At 38.3% G+C, this 23,111-nt stretch overlaps 1 protein-coding gene across 2 annotated transcripts in view; it reads left to right on the forward strand.

The window, feature by feature from the left end:
* ACTR3B (ARP3 actin related protein 3 homolog B) overlaps nt 1-22,305 on the forward strand; it is a 46,214-nt gene extending 23,909 nt beyond the window's left edge. For both annotated transcript variants that reach the window (XM_021386288.1, XM_021386287.1), the window contains 11 exons: nt 3,475-3,530; nt 5,565-5,689; nt 6,720-6,830; nt 8,482-8,577; nt 8,728-8,835; nt 10,142-10,285; nt 10,882-11,055; nt 12,626-12,718; nt 20,103-20,228; nt 20,666-20,749; nt 21,339-22,305. In XM_021386288.1, coding sequence (XP_021241963.1) covers nt 5,618-5,689; nt 6,720-6,830; nt 8,482-8,577; nt 8,728-8,835; nt 10,142-10,285; nt 10,882-11,055; nt 12,626-12,718; nt 20,103-20,228; nt 20,666-20,749; nt 21,339-21,434 — 1,104 coding nt within the window. In that variant the 5' untranslated portion in view covers nt 3,475-3,530; nt 5,565-5,617 and the 3' untranslated portion in view covers nt 21,435-22,305. The remainder of the gene's footprint in view (nt 1-3,474; nt 3,531-5,564; nt 5,690-6,719; nt 6,831-8,481; nt 8,578-8,727; nt 8,836-10,141; nt 10,286-10,881; nt 11,056-12,625; nt 12,719-20,102; nt 20,229-20,665; nt 20,750-21,338) is intronic.

A 23,111-nucleotide genomic window follows, 5' to 3' on the forward strand; every position in this document is an offset into this window, starting at 1 on the left:
TCTCTGGGCAGCTGTGCCACGGCCTGTCAAGCCTCATCATGAAGAATTTCTTCCTAATGTCTGATCTGAATCTACCCCCTTTCAGGTTAAAATCATTACCCCTCTCCTTACCCTACGCTCCCTGAAGAAGAGTTGCTCTCCACCTTTCCTGTTCACACCTGGGCTTTGCTTTTCTGCTTGCTTGCTCAGCAAAACACTGTCTTTTGTTTTGAGATGGATAAGGCAACTGCCTGAGTAGTCTTGTATGCTTCAACTGTGTTCTTCTGCTTTAGTAAGAAATTTCCAATATATATCCCCTTAAAAGTGGCTGAGGGTTCCATATCTGCTTTCAAGTTTGGTCCATATTTTCATCTTTACAATCATCTTCATGTACGCTGCATTTTCCTTTGGAGTTCATTTTGTCTTTTCGTGGTAGGACCTCAGAAGAGGCAGGGGTTTGGCTTACTGTTCCTCATGCAAAAGCTGGCCAAGCTGATTTGCGTACTAACTGATCGCCTGGGAGAAGTAGTATGTAGTAGAGAACAATACTAAAACTACCTAAATATGCTTGTTTCAACAGCACAGTTTTTAGGTGCTTTTTTTTCTTGTTTTTTAAACTGAGTAGTTACAGCCTTCATCTACTGGATCACATTTCTACTAGTCTTTAACGCAGTCTTCAATATGCTGCATTTTGTAGAGTTTCCAGTAGGTTCCTATCTCACTAACAATAAATCTGCTACTTTTAATGAAATTGAAATTCTGATTATCTGCGCATTCCCTAAAGCTGTCTCTGTAATTTACAGATCATGTGATGTTGCATTACCATTAGTCTGCTAGTCTGTAGCCCAGGAGAAAGAAAAAACATGTTTCAGATCCTTAAATATTCATTGGAAAAGGAGCTGGAGACCAGGTAACTTCCCCAACTATTTAAGTCCAGACCTTTAAGGTTGATGAATATTCAAGTGTTTTGTGTAAAAGCAAACAATGTCTGTAGCAGGTCCTGAAAGTGGGTCACCCAACCGCTCTAATGTACTCTTGGGTACTGCCCTGGAAGATGGAGTGTGTCCAGGTCCTGCTGGGCAGAAGAGAAGGCTGCAGCCACATGTGCCGTGCTCTGGGTGAGCAGGCTGCTGGGCAAGGAAGGGAACACATCTGCCTCGTTTCTTTCCTTTGTCTTCCTCAGTGGTTTGAGTTTCCTTTTCATTTGGTTTTGTCAAAACTTCTGAAATACGCTGCAGGAACTGGAAGCTGTCTGTGTCTTGTTTGGTCCTGTGAGGATTCTGGTTTTTTCGTTGCTGTTTTTCTTGAACGTGCATTTTTTTCACTTTCTTCAACGCTGAACCAGAAAATGGAGTTTTTGACATAGTTCTGGTATTCATCCTCCATGGATGAATGGCATACAGGGGAAACCTTTCCAGATGTTGTTTTCTGTGGGGTGTGTTCTTCCAACAGAACTATTTTCTCTGATACTGAAAAATAGGCCCATCCTGTCGTTTTAACTGGAGCAGAGAAGTTCAGCTAATGACAAAACAAATCAGTAAGATACCAAGCTGTCAGCTTTTGTTAGCTTTATAAGTTATCCTAGCAGTGGGATCTGATTCCTGTTTGAGTCGTAAGGTCATGCCATGATAGACTGATACCCCAAACTGACTCTTCGAGGGTGTTTTCTTTTTAATACCGTGATTGAGTTTGGCAGGTGTTGGAAGGGAGAAGAGATGGCAAACTGAACTCACCGCTGGGCCCCAGCTTAGCTTAGGAAGTAAGTTTGGCTATATTCCAGGAACCTTTTACTTTCAATATAGGCATACACGTATAGAAATTGCTTAAAAACTATCTGTACATATTTCTATGCTTATGTATTATCTATTGACTTATTATTATTATTTTTTTTTTTGTCAATGGGAGTTGGAGGGCTGAGCTATGAGTTTTTTTTCCTGAGGCTTCTGCCTGCCTTGCTGTTTCTCAGCCTTAGTCCTCGGACTTCTGAGTCCAAAAAGGGGTTACCTTGGTTGCCATTACGTGCATGCAAGCAAAACTCATTTCGGAGAAACAGATGAAGAGTGAGTATGCTGTAATGCATCCCAAGTCCCAGTGTAACGCCTGCTTTGTTATTTGTTACATTTTAACAGTATTCCCAAGGTGGGCTTCATTCTAAAATGTGAAGAAACCAAGCAGTAATTATCATAAAAAGAATTCTTGCTAGTAATGGCCTTCTTTACAAATCAGTCTAATTTAATACCCTGATTATATTTTTGAGAGCCGTAGAAAGTATGCGTAAACTTTCTGGATTATACAGGCATATGCTTTCAGTGTAATGATGATTAAAAATACAACAAACCCTTGCCCTCGAAACACAGCCCTTGTCTTTTTAGCCTTGGGGAAAATCGCTTTTAAAAAAGATTCCTTGAAGTCTATTGAAGCTATAGCTTTGAAGAGATGTTGAAAATACAATATTTAAATTCCAAGGTCGTTGCTAATTCAGTTTTAATTTCTTTATCTAAGCAAACTGACTCTTAATGAGTGTTTTTATACCAAGTACTCCATAAAGGGGAGTTTTCTGTTTAAGCTGTTAATGAAGAAGCAACCTTCTGCTTTAGGGGTATCATTTGCAAATATTGATAACAAACTTTAGGCAGAGATCCTAAATAGGTTGTGGTTTTGTGATTGGTCTTGACTAACAGCATTGTGCCTTTAGGTGTTCATGGAAAAACTGGATGTGAATAGTGCTGATTTCTCTCACAATCCGCTACTACACTATGACAATATTAGAGAAGAAGTTCAGTTTCGAATCATTCAATTATAATTATTTTTTAAACTCCCTCTGACTGTATTTGTTTATTTTCAGGAGAACTGTTCTTCATAGTCTGGGATGTTAGTGATTTATAGTTGCTAGAAACCTGAGCTAGCTTGGTGCCAGGAAACGTCATGCAGAGATTTTAGGTTTTGTGTGAACATGCCTTTTTTTGCCTCCCCAAGTTACTTGTTTCTTTCCTCTCTTGATATTTTAGTTGATAAATGCATATGTATGTCTCAATATATGCATTGAGACAAACAGTCAATGCTTCGTACCATTTGCTGGTTTTTCTCTTGTTGGACAATATTAAGCAACTACACAGTGTCTCGTGGCATCTTTGGCTATCTTACCTTTTGGAAAGGTAAGATCTGCACCTTCCTTTTATCAGTGGAATGTGGCCTTGCTCAGCTTTTTCCATAGCTGGCGAGTAAGAGGAAATAAGAGCTGAGTGCACAGGTTTCATTGGTCTGAAATTCCGCAGCCAAAAACTCTGAAAAGCTGAAAGTGCCTGAAAAATAAATAGCATCTAAAATATTTACCACTTCTGAGTTTTTCTTCTCAGCAGGTTTACACTTGAAAGCATAACCTAGAAAATATAGAGGTGGTATTGCTTATTTGGCCTTCAATGTGAGAAGTGGAGTGGATTTTTTTTCCTTAATGTGTGTGTACATAAAATGACCTTGTGATCATTCTTTCTCCAGGTATACCAAACTTGGCTATGCAGGGAATACAGAACCTCAGTTCATTATTCCATCATGTGAGTAAATCTTTTTGTCCCTCCAATTTTTAGGGTACACCACTGTTACTAAGCACTTTGACGTGTAAATAACTTGCTTTCCAGCTCCCAGCTTGGCCTTCATAGTCTCTTGGTCCATCTGGGAAGCAACGTTATTTGTGTTAGCATCGTTGGCTAGAGTGTAGCTCAGCAAAACTTGTTTGCAGTTAGCCAGGCCTGGTGCTTGTTAAATCACCCCTTGGTTGCCAGAACAAGTTTTCCAGGGAGGTTGTGGATGCCCCGTCCCTGGAGGCATTCAAGGCCAGACTGGACGTGGCTCTGGGCAGCCTGGTCTAGTGGTTGACGACCCTGCACTTAGCAGGGGGGTTGAGACTCGATGATCTTTGAGGTCCTTTTCAACCCAAGCCATTCTATGATTCTATGACAAATGAAGAGGACTCCAGTCCTATTTCCTTTTTACCTCCGTTATTTTTTTTTTTGCTAGGATTCTTGAGTAGATAGAATGCAACCCTCCTCCAGTCTGCCTGGCACCATGGTTACTGCCTGGATAATCTGGGAAAGGCTTCCCCCCAGATTAAGTACTGAAGTACAGGTGCTGTGTGTCTTACATCTCTCTGGTGCTGCAGACACTTCAATAGTCAGAAAAGTTGTTCCTGTTAAGTAACGTTCATTTAAAATGTATATTTCCCCAATAAAATGTTTGTACACATCTACCATGGTTTTGGTGAGCAGATTTCCCCTTTTTGTTTCCCCTGTTAAGATTGTTTAATTTAAAATGTTACATCTTTTTCAGTGTTTTTAATTGTAATCTTAGTAGTTTCTCCCAAATATTATATATGTGTGCAGATTGTAGCACTGACTACCTCTTTAATTCCATAATGGCTTTTATTATCTCACGGCTATCTCCAATTGCAATAAATGCTGCCTTTACTTTTTGAGAACTTCATCAGCTAACTCCTTATTAAAGCATCCATTCTGCAGTGTGACTACTCGTAATAGAAGGTATAAAGATAAGAAAATAATAAAGGTCATAGGGGCCTAAGAGGTAGTAGAGGGGAACGTGCTCTTTACCAGATGTAGATGCAGCGCTGCTTACAGTCTATAACTATTGCGAGCAATGATTCAAGCCTATAGCACTTGTAAAAATCTGAATGTCTTATGCTAAAGAAGTGGGAGAGCAAGTGTTTCCTATGAATTTTTTATAAATCGTGCTTTATAGAACTGAGATAACGTGTGGAGACTTGAATGTGTTTCCAAAAGAGCTGTTTGCTTGTCGGTAATTTGTGGTCCTGATGCTGCTCAGTGCTTTTGTGGATGATGCCTCTCTACCGTGCATTTTCTACCGTCTGTTATTGAGAGCCTGATGATGATGTATTAAAAAAACCCAAACAACTCTGTAGATAAATAAGCAGTATTTTACATTACTTCAGTCCCTTTTTATTTATAACTTGCCCCAGATTTGTTTTTTTTTTTTCCCTGCTATCTCCTTGCCTATAGCAGCCATCACCTAATAATTTTAGTGAGAATTGCAGCCTGATAATGGGAATCATGAGAGTCTCCAAAGATTTCTCTGTAGCGCTGCAAATTGATTTATCCCCTCTGTGCTTCCTCCTTCTCACCAACCAGGATAATCACTCCAGTACTTACTTCTGAAGTACGTAGTTTTTCTTCTCTTGTGCCCTTTTCCTTAATTCTGAGTTGAAACTCAGAAAATCACTTCACTTACTGACTTAGAGTATCTCTTGGTGGAACACTGCACTTGTGCAAGTTAAATGACTGCTGTACTCGGTAACAGAATGCGTTTTAAGAGATGGGCTCTGAGCTATCTATTACTTTAATGAGAGGTTGGTGACCAAAATGTTGCCTGAGAGAGCACCGGGAATGAATTCTGCCGTATTGCCTTGTCAGTAGGTATAATTTCTGCTTTCTGGCAAGTGTGATTTCTGTACTCCAATTTTTATTTCTGGGAAAGGCTCCTTAGGTAAATAAATAAATGAATTCCTATGTATTTAGCTATTTTAATTTCGCTTCGATTTGTTTGGATTTTATTTTAAGGTATTGCAATCCGCGAATCAGCCAAAGTAGGTGACCAGGCTCAGAGGAGGGTGATGAAGGGTGTTGATGATCTGGACTTTTTCATAGGAGATGAAGCCATAGATAAACCTACCTATGCTACAAAGGTAAGAAAATACTGAGTACTTTTTCTGAAGGCTTCTCCAATTTTCAATTCATGTTGTTATTATGTTTTGTTCTATGCCTTTTTGATGGCTACTTAAAAAAAACACATTTGCTTTCTTGTAAAAAAAAAAATATATATATATACATAATAATAATAATTTTTTGTTGATTTTTAACAGCTGCATGCTTTTGGTTTGTTGGTTTTTACCTTGCTTAAGTGCCCGTTTCACTAGTGCTGCCTTGTATTGATGCTTGATGACCTCCGTAAATATCCACTGAATCAGAGCGGTTGGTCAGTGTTCAAAATTATTAGCTATTAAAGTAGTCACAAATGCTGAATGTTTAAATTTTTGTTAACGATGTATCTTTTTAATGTGGTGCATGAATTGGTGAGCATATTGGATGCTTTTGCTTCGGGGATTGTCACAATTGTTTTGTGGAGGGCTGCCTTCAGCGTGGCTTCTGCATGAATCATATTTTCCATACCCTACTAAGGGACTTATTGTACTTACAAGATGTTAACAGCCTATGAATTATGTGGAAAAAATCATATTTTATACATCCTACTGTATTACTTAAATGTCATCTGTGTTCCTAACATTGAACAAAATGTAAACATATCCCTGTGATAATTTATGCTGAAAAATGTATTGCCTGTATGTTCTTTACTTCTTACAGATTGGATGACATATTGAAGATAAGTATGATTCTCCACTTTATAAATGATTAAACTGATACAAAAAGAGGTTAAAATATGGTGCTGTGAGGAAATAATAGCAAGATTAAGAACAGAATCTGTTCTCTGGCTTGCAGTCCTGCAATACAGAATTGCAATTGGAAATACCTGGGAATATGAGATAACTTGAAATAGGAATTCTAAATTAAAGTGAGAATAGAGGGTTTGATGATGTGACTATGAGATGAGAGGTTTTAATTCTTGAGGAAGATGTAAGGATTTGGGTGCTTTCACTGTTCCTGTTTTGGGGTTTGTTTATTCTCATGTGATATAGTTGACATGTTTTCTTGTTTCAGTGGCCTATACGACATGGGATTGTTGAAGACTGGGACCTCATGGAGAGATTCATGGAGCAGGTCATTTTTAAATACCTACGAGCTGAACCTGAGGATCACTATTTTTTAATGGTGAGTTATTGAGACTGAGAAAGAGAAAACATTTTCTGAGAGGAAAACTATACATTATTTCAAGAGTGTTTATGCAAGAGCAAAAGTACATAATATTCTAAGTTCAAGCTTTCAATATTCAAATTCCAAGCTCCGTTGGAGGATTTTTTCTCTATATGTGACTTATATTTCTTCATCAAATGGAGAAAAATAAATCTGTGAAACTGCATTGGAACCAAATTCTGTTCAGTTTGTGATGCAGGCTGCTGAAGGGTTGGATTTTGTTTTTGAAAAGCTTCATTTGCTTTGTTTAAACTGAATTCTATTTGAAATTCTTGGCTGATTTTACAGTAGGGGATATTCTTGCTTAGTAGAGCACCATATGTTAGTGGTTAAAGGACAAACGTATGAAAAATTTTCTTGAAGATCAAATTAGGTAACTAGTTCTTAACAAGCAGTTTGCAATAGACTATTTTTATATCCTTTATGTTCGTGTGTCCTTATGTCTGGTTTATCTCCAGATTTTTCATTTAAAGGAGCTTTTGGTTAGTTCTGGTCTGAACTTAGAATCACAGAATTGTCTAGGTTGGAAAAGATCTTCAAGATGACTAAGTCCAACCATCAACCTGACTTGCCATGTTCCTTAGTGCCATGCCCACTTATCTCCAGGGATAAGGACTCCACTTAGGCATCTTCAGTTGGAGATGTTGCACAAAAACACCGCCCACTCCCCGCTAACTCTTAGTTATCTTTCAAGACCTGGCTGGAACTGATTGCAGGCTTCATGTACCCATCCCGTATCCCCGGCATTTTGTAGTACCAGACAAATATCACAGTGCACTGAGCACAGAAGTCTTCCTTTGAAGGCTGACTCCTGCCATGTTCACTAATAGTTCTGCATCCTGTTGCATGCACCAGAAACCTAAGAAGTCAGCACTGCACTGCCAGACTTCTATATATCTTCAAAATCCAGCACCATTTTGAGACTAACTGAACGGGTGGTGCCAATAGCTTGAAACTTGTAATTTCTAAACATTGAGCAGTTTGCACACATTGACTAAGAGTGTGTGTAAAAGCAATGGTATGAATGTGGTTGATGGTGCTACACACTTGTGTGTAAGAAAAAACCTTTGCTTACGTGGAATCCTGCAAAACACTGCTGTTTGCTTTTACTAGCAGTCAGTCCTTTTCCAGTTAGGGCTATGTGGGACATGAGGAATCTTCAGATGTTCCTACTCTACCCTATTAAACTTTTCACCTTTGTGTTTAAGCATTGAGTATTGTGTTTTTTTCCCTATGATTAGTCCTTTTGAAATCAGCTGGGCCACTCTAACACATTACTCTCTTTTATTCTTTCTGAACATTTGGGTGTTGAAATCGTGTCGCTCCTTGTAGCGGCAATGAAACAGTATGATAGAAAACAACATTTCTTGTAACATAATTGTTCCTTTGCTTCGAAAATTTAATTCAAATCAAACATGTTGTGGAATGTGACCTTCTTGCCACTCTCCCCAGATTGTGTGAATTCTTTATTTTTAGAATTGGAGCTTATGTGAGATTTAGGAATGCATTAAGAATTTTAGAAGTTTGATTATTACTCTACTGAGCTAATCATTGTGTTAACTGTTAGGACTCTCAGGAGCTTTTTCTTTTTTGTTTTTTTTTTTTCCAGACAGAACCTCCACTGAACACACCTGAAAATAGAGAGTACCTTGCAGAAATCATGTTTGAATCATTTAACATACCAGGACTTTACATTGCTGTTCAGGTGATCAAAGTGCATATATACTTCTGAAGTACAGTACAGCTGCACTGTATATAGTCTTCCATACCCATATGTCTAAAATGCTTGAAATGATTGTTTTCTAAGATTGTAAATCAGCACTCTCTGCCTAAATGTAAACTGTTTCTCATACAGGCAGTGTTGGCCTTAGCTGCCTCTTGGACATCACGGCAGGTTGGAGAACGTACTTTGACTGGAATTGTCATTGACAGTGGTGATGGAGTGACCCATGTAATTCCTGTGGTACGTAGGAGAGTGCATTTCTAAAATACTGGTTGTTTGGACAAATGCAGCTTTTTGTTTTCTGTATATTAAAATAAGAACTGTCAAAGTAAACAGTGTTTTAAAGGTTTTACGGTTACTTGGTTGTTTGGGATTTCCTTCCTCCCTTATGGTGGCTTTGCAAAGTATGTGTTTAGTTATGTGACTTTATTTATGAGATTAATTTTAGCTGTCCAGACTATTGGAAAGCTGCAGTAAGGAACCGCTAGGGCATCTTTTAAAGGCTACTTCTATGTAAATCCTTGTCTTGCATTATTGTGATGCTTCAGTTCTGTTCAATATTAATGCATATCGCTGTTAAGTCTCCTGCATGCCTACGTTACTTCTTGTCACGCACACAAGCTTTTTGAATATCTTGTATTTTATTTATGTTACATAGCTGTAGTCTGTGTTTTAGAAGTTAGTGAGCTCTGTGTGGAAACAACCGCAGGCTGCTACAAAGGCATGTTCATGTACATGGTTGATTTCAAACGGCTTAATTCTGGTAGGATGTTAAAAATATACAATTATCCATGTATACTAACATATGTTTTATTGATTTCAGTGTAATTCTGAAGCATATAGTATGCGTGAATGATCAGTTATTTTAGAAATGAACATCTGACTCCCTTTAATTTCTTGCGTTTTGGTATTAATCTGGTCACATCAGTATTGTCTTCTGCTGGGAAATGCCAGAAAAAGAACATTTACCATACAAAGCTCTGAAGCATGTAAGAAGCAAGAGTAGAAATAATGTTGACACAGCAATATCACTGTTTTCAGTCCATGCATTCTGGAAACAATGCAACAACTGGATCTCTTGTTTTCATTGATTTATTGTTAGATATGTCTTCATTTGATTTTTTTTTGTTGCCTGAGCTTTTTAATAATTTTATACTTTTTTTTTCCACCTTGAAACAGGATGTGAGTAGTCTTTGCATATTACATTTGGTTTTCAGATTATGCCTGAAAAAAAACTGTATCTGATCAGACTTTGTCTATGTTGTAATGCGCACAAGTTTTTTTGTCTGTTGCTTGTGCGTTTCAATGTCTATTAGATCATCAGTATCTGTATGTTGTAATCAAGGACTTTTAAAAATAGTATCCACTTTGCAGGGGGTTGCTTGCATGTTTTAACACTTCACTGTTCCAGTATTTTACTTTCAGTTAAAAATGAAAGCAAGCTATTGTGTAAATGATGATAACTTCGTTGATTCCTGATGTTCTGCACAGCATGATTTTGCCTGAAGATCATGTTCTTGTTGTTTTCCCTCTTCCTCCCACATAGGCAGAAGGCTATGTAATTGGAAGTTGCATCAAACATATTCCTATTGCAGGTAGAGATATTACTTACTTTATTCAACAACTCCTGAGGGAGAGGGAAGTGGGAATTCCACCTGAACAATCTCTGGAGACAGCAAAAGCCATAAAGGTACACCCTTCTTTGTCTCCTACTACCTAAATTAAATACTTGGAGCAAATTTTTTTTCTTTTTTTGCTTTAGCAAGTTGCTTGTGTTCACTTAAAAATGCAAATAATTACACAAGCTTCTGCCGGTGTATCCAATCAAGTGCAAGGTAAGGAGAAAGAGGAAGAAAATGGTCAAGCTTGACTCCTTGGTAGAGTTGAATAAGCTTTGCAGATTAAATTAGTATTTAGAGCTTGAGATTTGTTTAAGATCTGTTTTTTGATTTAATGAATATGTAATGCCAGTAGGTTGATTGTTATGGATCTGATCTTGCAAGGAGAGCTCACCGTTGAACTTTTCTGTCACACCTAATGCTTGTGGCATTTTCATTTTGTGAGAAAGTAATCTAGATAAGTCAGTGTGGAATTGTACTGAAGCAGCTAAGCATTTGTTGTCTTGGATGGTTGAGGCTTCAGCAGTCATTTGAGTACAAATATCTCTTGGACAGCCCAATCTGTAAGAATGCTTATGTATTTTTATTTTTCTGATTGAAATGTACTTTAATTCAATGATAGAATAATTATTTTGGCAATTTTTTTACGCTTGCTATTTCTTAACAGGAGAAATACTGTTATATTTGCCCTGACATAGTGAAAGAATTTGCTAAGTATGATGGAGATCCACGGAAATGGATCAAGCAGTACACTGGCATCAATGCAATCAACAAAACCAAATTTGTTATAGACGTTGGTTATGAAAGGTTCCTTGGACCTGAAATTTTCTTTCATCCTGAGGTAAGAGTTAAATACTAATAGTACTAAGTTACAGAAAGTTTACTGTGTAAGTAGAGGGGGAGGGAATTACTGTCATTTTTGATGCGGGTGCGCCATCAAGTGGAAGTAAGCTCTCAGTAGGTCTCCTAACTGCAAGCCTTGTGCAGTCTCAGGTAGCATAAGCACAGGAAAAACATGAGTGCAGTAGGTAATTTTTTTTCTTGTGTCTCAAGTTATGTTTCAAACCTCTTATTTTCTTTTTTAAAGGCAACCTAAAGTTCAGAAAAAAAAAAGTTTGAACTTGTAGGTTTTACACAGTATTTGTTTTCTTTCTGCAAGCACTGGTTTAAACTGGTATGCTTTCATACTCTGTTTTTAGTTATGTTACCAGTCTGTTTGGGCAGTACTCTGCATGGAATTATTCAGTTGATACTGTTTAAGATCTTGGCTTTTTTTGTTGCTTTCTGTTGATGACAATTAATGGATGCTACATCTCTCCCTGAGGGAAAGTCCATTGAAATATGTGTTGGTGTGGTAATAAGTAACATACAGTTTTGGGAGATGTTTACAGTGCCTAGTTTGCCTGATTTTTGATTGTTCAATGTGAGTGAACTTCAGGATGTTGTGATACCTTGGGAGAAGATAGAATCAAATGTTAATGCTCCAGCATGGCAGAGTATGTCCTCTCCCTTATTTTACACCCCATTCAGCTTACTACGGGCAGCCATAGCCTGTAATAAAGTAGTAACAATTTAATCAAGGTCTATATTAAAACTAAAGTTTCTTTTTGTCTATCCTCTTCCTGTTGGAAAAGTGTTTGAAAATTTCATTCTTTTGCCTTGTGTCTAAATTCCAGCCTTAATCTGTCTGTTATCAATTTACAGATGTCTAATCTTACATCACCATTAAACCTCGAGGCTGAGCAGTTTTTCCTCCCTGCTGTTTTACCCACGTTATCTTACAGAGGAGCATTGAATCCCATGTCAGACATGGTCTTAATAGTTTCTCTTTCCACAGGCCCTATAAAGACTATGAGGAATAGAATAAAGGACAGTTTTCCATTTTTTGATTACTTAATGAAGAATTAATAATGTCTTGGCTCTGTGTTGAAAACACTAACTTTCTAGGCAAGAAAAACACAGCAGATGATATGTACTGCTTCCAAAAAGAATTTCTCCCTGGACTTCATTAAATCCTAACTTTAAGTTTTTTGCATTAGCTAGGTAAAAGCTATCTTTGGTAAAGCCATCTTACAATCTTATCCTATTTTCAGTTTATCTCATTCTGACAAAATTTACCCTGAAATCATGTCACGTGCGGTAGTAGGCTTCTAGTGTATAAATTTTGTGCAGTGAATTTTTGACCAAGGAAGAGAATCTGAGTTTGCCTGTGGAAAAAAGCAATTCTCATTTCCCTTGTACAAAAGTGGGCTTGTTATAGTATAGAATACCTGGTGAGTAGGAGTAATACTGACTTTTACTTCCACAATTTTCCTTTAAAAGTACTGTTACAAAATCTCCCTACAGTCTCACTTCTGCCTTTTTGTTTTTTGTGGAAGGAAATACATAATGTCTGTTCTATTTCATTCTAGTTTGCTAATCCTGATTTTATGGAATCCATTTCGGATGTAGTTGATGAAGTTATCCAGAACTGTCCCATTGATGTCCGGCGTCCATTATATAAGGTATGGTCTTTCTGTTCTAAGGCTAACTGAATTCATTTGAAGACTGAAGATCATTGTCATCATCATGATGCGTTTGTATATAGTACACATGGCTGTGATTTCCCCTAGTATGAGAAATATGAACTTTTGAATAGAAATAAAGTTTAAAAGAATCAAGGTACAATTTTTCTGAATGAGAAATACTTGATATTTGCTTTTTTTTTTTTTTAAACAAAGGATTATCTTTAGCAGTGGCTTGGCGTGCAGTTAAGTATTGTTCCCAAGGAACTCTATTTATATCCGATATTTGTAATATAAATTCTTAAGCATGAGAGTTTTTTGGTTTTGCCCACTTCAGGAGTTACCTCATGGCTTCTTCCCCACTTAGATTTATACACAGATATATATATATATTTTTTCATAGTCTTAGTGTTTTCACTGCAGTTTCAGCCAGGTGTTGAACACATTGTGAAAGTACATGGAAAACTTAGTCCTTTAGAAGACAATTATTAAGCCTGTTTAAACTTGTTTAGGGTATATAGTCCAGAGAGTTTTTTTCAGTCAGTGGTTCATTAAGAAATGAAAAAGAAGGCATTGACAGGCATAGCCTGTGGCAAGCTCTCTTTCTGCATTGGCAGCACATTCTATGCTTCCTAGTTGTTTTCTGTTTGTGTAGCAGCAGCAGTACCCTTTTTTTTTTTTTAATAACAGCATAAAGCAGTAACATGAAGAAATAGACTTGTTCATGTAAAAGGTTATAGTTCTGTTCTGTTAGAAAGAATCTTGTCTACGAGAGTTGACATTTTCTCAGGAACAATTAAGTTGTAACTGAATTGTATCTCAGGGTAGTTTGTAACTACTAACATTTTGTAGCATATTTTAGTTATCAAGATAACATAGTCTGTAATTTAGGAGACATAGTAACTTAGAGCAAATCTGCAGTGCAGTTTCAGAGAGGAAGTTTCACTACTTTTATGCTAAGTGACTTTTGCTGTAGATGGCTACAATGGCTTCAAGCTTAAGATTGCTGCAAAAGGTTTTCAGAAACTCTTAATGTCTGGCTCTCCTTTCTCCTCTTTCTTTCTGCAAGACCGAAGTTTCCATAGAGGCAAATGTCTTATTTCTTGCCACTGTGCTAGAGTGCTAGGCTTACACTGGATATATGTAGGTGTTTCATCAATGCTCCTGCAGAAAATATCTTAAAATACCCTGTTGCAGGTAATGTGTGCTATGTAGCCTTTAAAGAATTGTTCTGTAGCCCATCTTCAGATGTCCTGTAGTGTTTATCTTTTTTGTAGTGTTATTCCCAGTAGTCCTGTTTCTTGATCTTCTCAACAGTGCTCTTATGAGGCCAGTTGTCTTACCTTATGTTGAGGTTTGGAGCAGCAGGATCCTCACAGGACTGTTGCTGTTCAACCACTTCCTAAAGCCTGTAGTTGTTCAATTCCACACTCAAGCATTCTTCTACAGATTGCACAAGTGAAGCTCATAAATTCTTTTTAATTGTATAATGGTTAGCAGCAATGTACTTTGTTTTTAATTCTGATGATGATTACACCTCAATGTGATTGCTTGGAATCACTGATTTATGTTCTTGTTCTGTCTTCCCTGACTGTCTCTAATGGAGCTGAGAGTTCCAGATTGCTTGGAGTGAGATTCTTTCTGATAAAATAAGGAAGGATAGATAAGCTGTTGAGTTTGGAACCAGAGACTTGCACTGAAATGTGAAGAAATAAGGTAGACTATGTATTTGTTTTTCAAATGAACCCAAATCACCAGAAAGTAGAATTAAATGGAACTGAGTGCATAGGTAATGGAGGAGTGATTTTGGATCTTACCATAGGGCTGAGATAATCTGGCATCTTTGTTATGTTGCTTATTCCTGTGTGCTGAATTCCACTGGAAAATGAACTATTCTGCGTGCAGCAGGTAATGTGATTGTGCTTCTGTAGGGGTGGGTGAGGCTGTTGAAAGTGCATCACATCACTTCGGTGCTCTTTGGGCAGAATGGTATAGTTTGTTTATATAGTTCTGTGTTGTTTTTTTTTTTTAGGGCATTGTAACAGAAACATTGAATGGTTTGAGTTGAAAGGGACCTTAAAGATCACCTGGTTCCAGCCCTTGGTCAGGACACCTCCCTCTAGACCCAGTTGCCCAGGACCCCATCCAATCTGGCCTTGAACACCTTGAAGGATGAGGCATCCACAGCTCCTCCTCTGGGCAGCCTGTGTCAGTGCTTCACCTCTCTAGTCATAAATAATTTATTCCTATTATCTAATATAAATCTTACCTTCTTTTAGTTTAAAACCACCACCCTTTGACCTATCACTATGCTCCTTGATAAAGTCCCTCCCCAGCTTTCCTGTAGCTCCCCTTTAGGTGCTGGAAGGCTGCAGTGATGTCTCCCTGGACCCTTCTCAAAGGAGAAGAACAAAGAGGGGAAAGTCACCTCCCTTGTCCTGCTGTTTGCACTTCTTTAGGTGCAGCCCCGGACACAAGTGGCTTCTTGGGCTGCAAGCATGCATTTCTGGCTCATGTCCAGCTCTCCATCTGCCAGCACCCCTGTGTCTTTATCTACAGAGGTACTCTCAGTCCAGTTCTTCAGCTTCAATTTTCCCTTGAATATTGTTCCTCTTTCCTTATTTTCATCACGGTTATATAAATATACAACATATCACAGGAATGGAGAGAGCAGTAGCATGATGCAGATTGTGGCCTACAGAAAAAGGTGATCTTTCCCCCTGCTTTTAGGTTACTTTGAGCATATTACTAAATGCAGTGTTACTAATGCACATCTAACTTGCATCAGCATGAAATGTCTGCTCTGCAGTATATTTGCAATAAATGATAATGTTGGATGGTTTCGGTATTGCTATTTAAAAATCTCTCTCTAAGTTGGAAATGCTCTGTACAACCTTGAAACTTGTCCTAACTTTGTGTCAGTTAGGGCATATCTTATGACACTTAACCTCAGTGTCAAAAAAGAATAGCCAGGTGTATCATTTGGTTAGTGACTGTAGTTGTAGCAACTTTTAAAAGTGGGTGAAGGTCTTTTGAAAGTTCTAAAAACTACATGATATTCTAATAAGTGATGATGTTTTTTATGTTTTTATAACAGGCTCAGAAATTGTCATTCTTATTCCATGCTGTTTCATCTTCCTTTTTCCCATCTAGAGTATTTCCCCAGATACTTCCAGAGTTCTGACAGTAACCGTTGATGAGAACAGTATCAACAGTTCTGAAATCTGTGCCTTCTGCCAATGGGACATGACCAACAACCTTACGCTTGCATATCTTCATGATTGATTTCTTTCAACTCTTCTCCGTTCTCTGCTGTGTTTTTGGCACAAAAATGGTTTAAGATGCAAGTGATGTCTGACAGCATTCAACTGGTTTCAGAAATGTTTCTGAAAGATTCTAGCCAACCAAGTTTAAATACACAGGATGGAACAAGTTCTCACATCCTTGGCCTCTGATTTTTTTAAGCTAGTTTTTTGAGCTGATTTCACCACGTGGGTTGGGGACTGTAGTGTGTTGGTGAAGGTGGACTTCTGTTGTAAATGGATCATTTGGGCTTTCAGTGAATTTTAATGATGCTGCTTCTTTTCCAAAGAGAAGATGACTTGTGGCTGTTTGCGCAGCTACTGTGAGCCATAGTGAATTTGAACGTGCTGCTGCAATTGATGTTTGGAGTAGGCTTGTTGCACTTGTGTTCTCTTAAAAAGTTAAACTGTTGGCTACCCCGCTCATAACGAACCATTCTCAAAGCCTGGAGGGGTCTGGGATGCAAGAGACTAAAGCTATGGTAAATGTCTTCCTAGTGTCACTTCTAACTTGAATTGCTTTAAAATAGGGTGAAAGCAGCCTCGCATACGCCGTGTGGTGTGTAGATGGCGCTGTCAGACTGCTGTGCGGCTGTGAGCTGCAGGCAGAAATACCACCCAGTGGTTTCCAGCTCACTTGCCATATCAACTGTTTTCTTACCTCTCTCCTCTGAAATTGTAGGTGTCCTCGAGCAGAAGCTAGCGAGGGTTCAACTGACTTCTGTTTATGTGAGCTTCAGCAAAATGGCAACGCTTGCTATTAATTGCTAAGTACAGAGTAGGCGGGCACTGTGGGTGAGTTAGAGCTGGAGAGCTTGCCAGGCTGTTAGATCTGCATCCTCTTGGCACTGATTTAAGTCCTGGGGAAAGGAAAGGCATTCCTGCTACTTAAAACTGAAACCCAAAGTGATTAACATTGATAGTGTAGAACAGGAGTGCTGAGGAGAAACTCCGTTTCTTCTTATCACTACTAATTAGGTTTGTAACGTTAGTGTGCGGGCTGGGTTGTAGTTACTTTTCTGTCTGAGTGCAGAGGTGTTTCAGTGGAACAGCAAGGGCAGTACTCAAATTGTTGAATAAGAACAAAATATCATGAATGTAAAGAAACACAGATTGGTTCTTCATGATTAAAATAAAATTTATTCCAGAAATAGTTCCTTGCAATACCTTCACTTCTTTGTGGGGATAATATTTCTTGTTTGAGATGTATAATATTTCTTACACTTCCCATGCAGTCTTGGTAAATGATGCCCTGTTTTAACCAAATTAGCAAAAGTGTGCAGCTTTTAGATAAGCTTAGATAAAGATTTCTGTTACTGTAACTGGGTTATTTCGTTAGGTAGTTTCATATCTTTGTAGCATTGTACTATACAGGTATAGGATCAGAGATGATATGGAATGAAATTCAGTCTCCTAGAGCTCATAATAGGAGTGAAGGGAATGGATGGGAAGTGAGAATTTTCCTGCCAGCCCTCCTAGGTGTGTGGTATTGACTCCCAGTTTCCTTCCAGAACTGGGCTGCTTTTTTTATTTATTGCCTGTGGTTATCTTATTCAACTGCATGGAAGATCTTCAGCCTTCTCTTGTAAGAAAACATAGCTAACTGGCTGAAAGTTAAGTTGGTTTGAAAGAATATGAAAGCTAAAACTGGCTGGAGCTTCTTTCCATCAGGTGGTGTGATCAGTGTCAGCTGTGAAACCTGTGCTCTGCCTAGAACTGTTAAACCAGCAGAAGTGTGTTTAAGCTTAGTTAGATCAGAAGAAATCTCATTTGAAGGAAGCAGCTGGAAACAGATACTTGAATCCTAACTGTCTTGATATCTTTTTCTGGGAGGCTAAAGAATTCTGGAATTCTTTAGCAGGCTGGAAACCCAAACAATGCTAGTAAGCTTTCTCCACAGACATGTTTAGCTTTCCTCTATGTTTTTCGTTCCAGTGGTTACTGGAATCATTGTGTAACGCTCAGTAATTTTAGAGAAGGTATTGGCTGTTTGTTTGTTTATTGTAATCCTAACAGTTTTTTGCCACTTTCACTGTGTTCTTTCTGAAGGGTGTTGTGTTGTTCAGAGGGTGAGGAATGTGTGTGGATTCTGCTTCCATTGTGAGTGAGGCCTACTTGCCTTCTGACCTTCCATAAGGATGGAAGATTGAGCTGCTGAGTTGTGATGGCTTGTTGAAGCCCATATGTTATGAGCAATCCTCTGCTAAAGATTTAGCACAGGTTTGGCCCAGCACTGACAAGAGCTACAGGGAACAGGGGAACTGTAACTGTGTAGAATCACGTTATGATGGCAGTTGGTGCTACCTGCTTGTATCTCACAGGCTATTTAGCCTGACTTTTCTAGATACATTGATGAGATGATGTACCTTTTCAACCAGCATACCCTAGTGCTTCTGTTTTTCTTGACCAGCATTGCACTTAATCTTCTTTTAGCATGTAGAATTACTTGAATAATCATAATCTCAGGAAGGTGTGACCTTCTAGCTTTTATCCCTGGAATGATAAAAGATCCTCCTAGTGTTACCACTAACTCTGCAGTTGCATAAGGTGGTCTAAGATGTATTTGTATAGGTATTCTCAAGTGTGTTCTGGAGTCTCTTTTAGTGGTATCATCATCCACTTCGTGCAGTATTCACAAAGTTTAATTTGCTTTGAATAGAGTTATTGCTTTCACTCTCTTTGCCAACTTCATTATCTCCAGGTAATATTTTCTGATGACAACTTTTTAATTGCTATTTCATCACTCGAGTTGGTTGTTATCTTTTTTCTTTTTTTCCTCCCCATTAGCAATTTTCTCTTACTGAGTGTGTGCTACTCTGAGGCAGGGGAAGTTATGCTCTTGTATGTGGAGGGAGCTCTTGTATGTGAAGGGAGCAAGTTAATTTTAGGACCAACTGTGGTTTCTGGCTCCTGCTTTATGTGTATGGCTACCTTCCTCGTTATTTTTCATAAATAAGCAAACAACTTTCTTCTCATTTAGCAAGGAAAATTTTGTTTGCAGCTTGTACTCTGTTGCTTAAAATCTGAAAAGTTACTTCTGCAGCCTGAAAGAGCGAATACTTTATGCATGACTTCAACTCTTCAGATCTGTATGCAGGTTTCCTGGCTGTGTAAGCAGTGGTTCAGGGATTCTTTCATTATGTGCACAGTCTTGGTCTGCAATATCAAAAGCTGTTTGGAACAGATAACCCTTTGCCCAGTCTATACTGAACTCTTCATCTCAGTAAAGTTCCTTGCCAATGTGACTCAGGTATACAAGTGATTTTAGTAAGCAGTAATTGACATTTTGGTTTGCAGTGCCGCATGCAGGCACTGCGGGGCGCACATGCTTTTTTTGTCAAGTAGAGTTTCTTTCTTTTTTATTATGAAGTGCATTCTTGCTGCCACCATTGTTATTTTCCAGCGTTCCTGTTTTGAAATCCAACCCCAAACGCCCTGCCCTGTTGAAATGACTTCTGCGTTGGTCTGTAGCCCTGAGATGTTATGAGAAGTGTTAAGGATGTGACATTGTAGAACACATGTTTAGGATCAAAGCACAAATCCAGGGCACAAGGCTTTCGGTTCTGCTTTGAAAACTAGCACTAGACAAGAAGATAGAGAAAAGTAGAAGGCATTGTACTTTTCTCAGGACTATTGTCCTTTTTGGATAGATCTTTGAATCATTGGATTTACTGGTGACTGTGGTTAGTGTCTAACTCATTTTTAGAAATAAGTTCTAGGTAACTTTCCAGCCTGTGGAATGGCACTAAGAGCTACATGACTGGACTAGAGCCTTACTTAGCATCAGTGCTAAAACTGCATGTTATCAGTGTCTCTGAAACATTTCAACAGTGTCATCTTGTTGCTCCAGTGTATGTATAGGGTACTAGCTCATTACTTTAATGGAATCCTTCTCTTTTGTGATAGTATATTCTACACAAAACTATTATTTGAAGAGAAAGGGAGAACGTAGGGAGCTGTGGACCTACTGTGGAAACTGAGCGATATTAAGATGTTCTGTGTAGCTTGTCAGCCTTCTAATACCATTTGGGAAACTCACTTTGAAGATGGATTTAAAGAGTGTATCCTTATTTTCTCCACAGAATGTGGTGCTCTCAGGAGGATCCACAATGTTCAGGGACTTTGGACGGCGACTGCAAAGGGATTTGAAAAGAGTCGTGGATGCGAGATTGAGACTTAGTGAGGAGCTCAGTGGTGGTCGGATAAAAGTAAGAAAGGATTTCAAATAGATTGATTTTAAGAATAGTAGAAGAAATAAAGTTCAAAGCTTTCACCTCACTAGTGAAAACACGGTGCTCTAAAATGAATACAGTGTCCATATGTATTATTAAATCTCTTGGTAGCTTTGCAACATATGGCATATCTTTACAGGAACCTTGAAGTTACTGTGAACAATGTGTAAGGACATTTCTGATGTCTCTTAATAGGAGAGAAGTGATCTCGGCAGCAGGCAAACGGGATTTAACTGTTGTGTCCTTCAGTGTGCTAGTCAGGAAGAGTTATATGATTTGGTCTCCTAGGAAATATGGCACTCTGAGTAATTATGAGATAGTGATAAGAATGGAGGGGTGAAGATTTCTGAATGTTTTCAGTTTATAAGGATGTTAGTAGGACATGTAAAGTAATTGTGAACTGTTTTTCTTAGCCCAAGCCAGTTGAAGTTCAAGTGATAACACATCACATGCAGCGTTATGCGGTTTGGTTTGGTGGTTCCATGCTGGCTTCAACAGTAAGTATTCATGAAAATTATTCTGAATCTTTCTTTGTGTGGTGTCTGCTGGCTATGTTCATTCTGAATGCCACTTTTAAACCTTCTGTGACAGCCTAAACTTTGTCACATTCTGGAATCCTAACGCAACTTTCATCTCGGCAAAGTTTGTACAGAGCAAGTGGGAGCTGTACTTGAGTAGGGATATCATGATGTGACATAATTCTGAAGTAGTATTTATATGATAGCTATAATATAGTCCCTTTATTGTTGAAGTTAGCGCTTTGGATTAGTCAGGACTTCGGGAGTATAGGAGCTGAACAAGCATTCTTTGACGTGAGAGAGAATCAAGTGGAGGAAAACAGGAGCAATTCATGTCTTCAAAATGAGATTTCTTATTGCTGTATTTAAAATCAACTCTATTGTCCATGCAAACTTTCATTGATTGTTTTCATCTCTTAAAAAATTTTAGTTTTATTCTATTGCGAGGAAATAATACCTTATCACGAAGCTGCAATCTAAAAAAAAATTAAAGCATTATTTTATTCGTCTGTTTTTCTGCTTTATATATTCTTATGGCTTTGAGAGGATTTGTTTCATGTTTTCATAGCCGGAGTTCTTTCAAGTATGTCACACGAAGAAGGACTATGAAGAGTATGGCCCTAGCATTTGTCGTCATAATCCTGTGTTTGGAGTCATGTCATAATGTTTGTTGAATGGAAACAAGATCTGTGGTTTCTTGCTCATGAAGAAACTCATGTCAGGCAGAGGAAGGCAGCAGGTACTGTAAATACTGAAGCAAGATGTGGCTATCTCTTGGAAGCATTTGGATCACCACCCTGCACTGCAGCACAGCTTGCAGCCCCGAGTCATTTCAGTGAAAGCCATTTCTCTGCAGACTACTTTAAAGCCTATCCTTCTTTCTTCCTAAATGTGAGGTAATTGACAGTAGGTAATTCTCTGTTTAGGAGGTTGTGCAAATACTACTGAAACTGAATCTAGAAGAATGAGGCAGTGTTTTACTGCTTGTGGAAAGATTTAAACCTTTCCCACGTTTGCCCTAACTCTGCAATCAAATCTTTAGCAGTGGAGCACTAAATACCACCACATTGCCTTCAGGGGGTTGAAATGGTTGCGGGTACCTGCCCAAACAGATTAGACTGCAGGACTGGGCCTACACTTTGTAAATGTAGGGGTTTTTTTTTCATATTATTTTGTATTTTATGATATCAGTAGGGTGAATTGATGATTAGTTCTAAGCACGAACAGCTATCAATGTCATGGAGTGATGTTACGCATTTCCAGGTGTGAGGCATGTATTGGAGCTGTGCTGGTATGTTTTATTTTCTGGGGGGAAAAAAAAAAGCCATGTATGCTAGCAACTGATTTATTCTTGTTTGAATGGCATAAATTAAGTGGTTTACAGTACTGTATGAAGTTTATTATAGCCACTGTTACTTTGTTTTGAATTTTCTGAAACCGTTTTATAGAAGATGTTTTGTTTTGATGTTGCTGAGTGGTGGATGACACGCGGGCCTTGCACCAGTGAAATAAACGCTGTTAACATCTTTATGAAAGTCTGTGGTGGTTTTGATTTGCATACTCCTTTCTATTACCTCCCAACATTAGCTTTCCATTCATAGGTCACTGTATGTAGAGTCATAATAAAACTCAAATTGAAAAAGGCCTCTGGGATTCTCTGGTCCAGACTCTTGGTCAGTACAAGGGTCACCTTAAAGTTAGATCTAGTTGTTCAAGGTCAGTGAAGTTTCAAGGCTCTCTAAATGGAGATTCCTCAGCATCACTAGGCAACCTTTTCCAGGACTTAGATACATTGCATAGGTACATGTTCTTGTGTTAGAAGAAGCACTATGTACCCATGATTGCAATCTTTAATAGGGTAGGAAATTCTTCTTTTTCTTAACATGCTGATATTTTTCTGTTCTCTGGCAACAGAGGTTTTGCAAGTTTGCTCTTGTAACAGTTTGTGTAGCCCAGTAAGGATTTTGCAGTACGCATCAATTTGTTTTTAACAGGCATGGAAAGAATTAGACCAACCAATAAATTAAATATTGAATGGGGACTCTATGACTCTAACCTGTTCTGAATGCATTAGAACTAGAAGTTCAGCTCAGAGTAAACCCGCTGAAGCTTACTTTGCTCAAGCCTTTCACTAAGAAAGAAATGGAAAATCCATTATAAAGTGTACTGTTTTCGCTTGTTCCAGTGTGACATTACCTTGTCTGTGTTTAAGTAATTTTGTTGAGTCCTGCTGTAATATATTGTGAGGTACAGACTTTAAATATGTTCGGGTCTGTTGAGAATAGATCACTAGGAAAGCATTTAAAATGCTGGAAAAATATTCTTATGCAGCCCTGAATTG

Source organism: Numida meleagris, chromosome 2 (assembly GCF_002078875.1).
Source record: "Numida meleagris isolate 19003 breed g44 Domestic line chromosome 2, NumMel1.0, whole genome shotgun sequence".
Classification (NCBI taxonomy): domain Eukaryota; kingdom Metazoa; phylum Chordata; class Aves; order Galliformes; family Numididae; genus Numida; species Numida meleagris.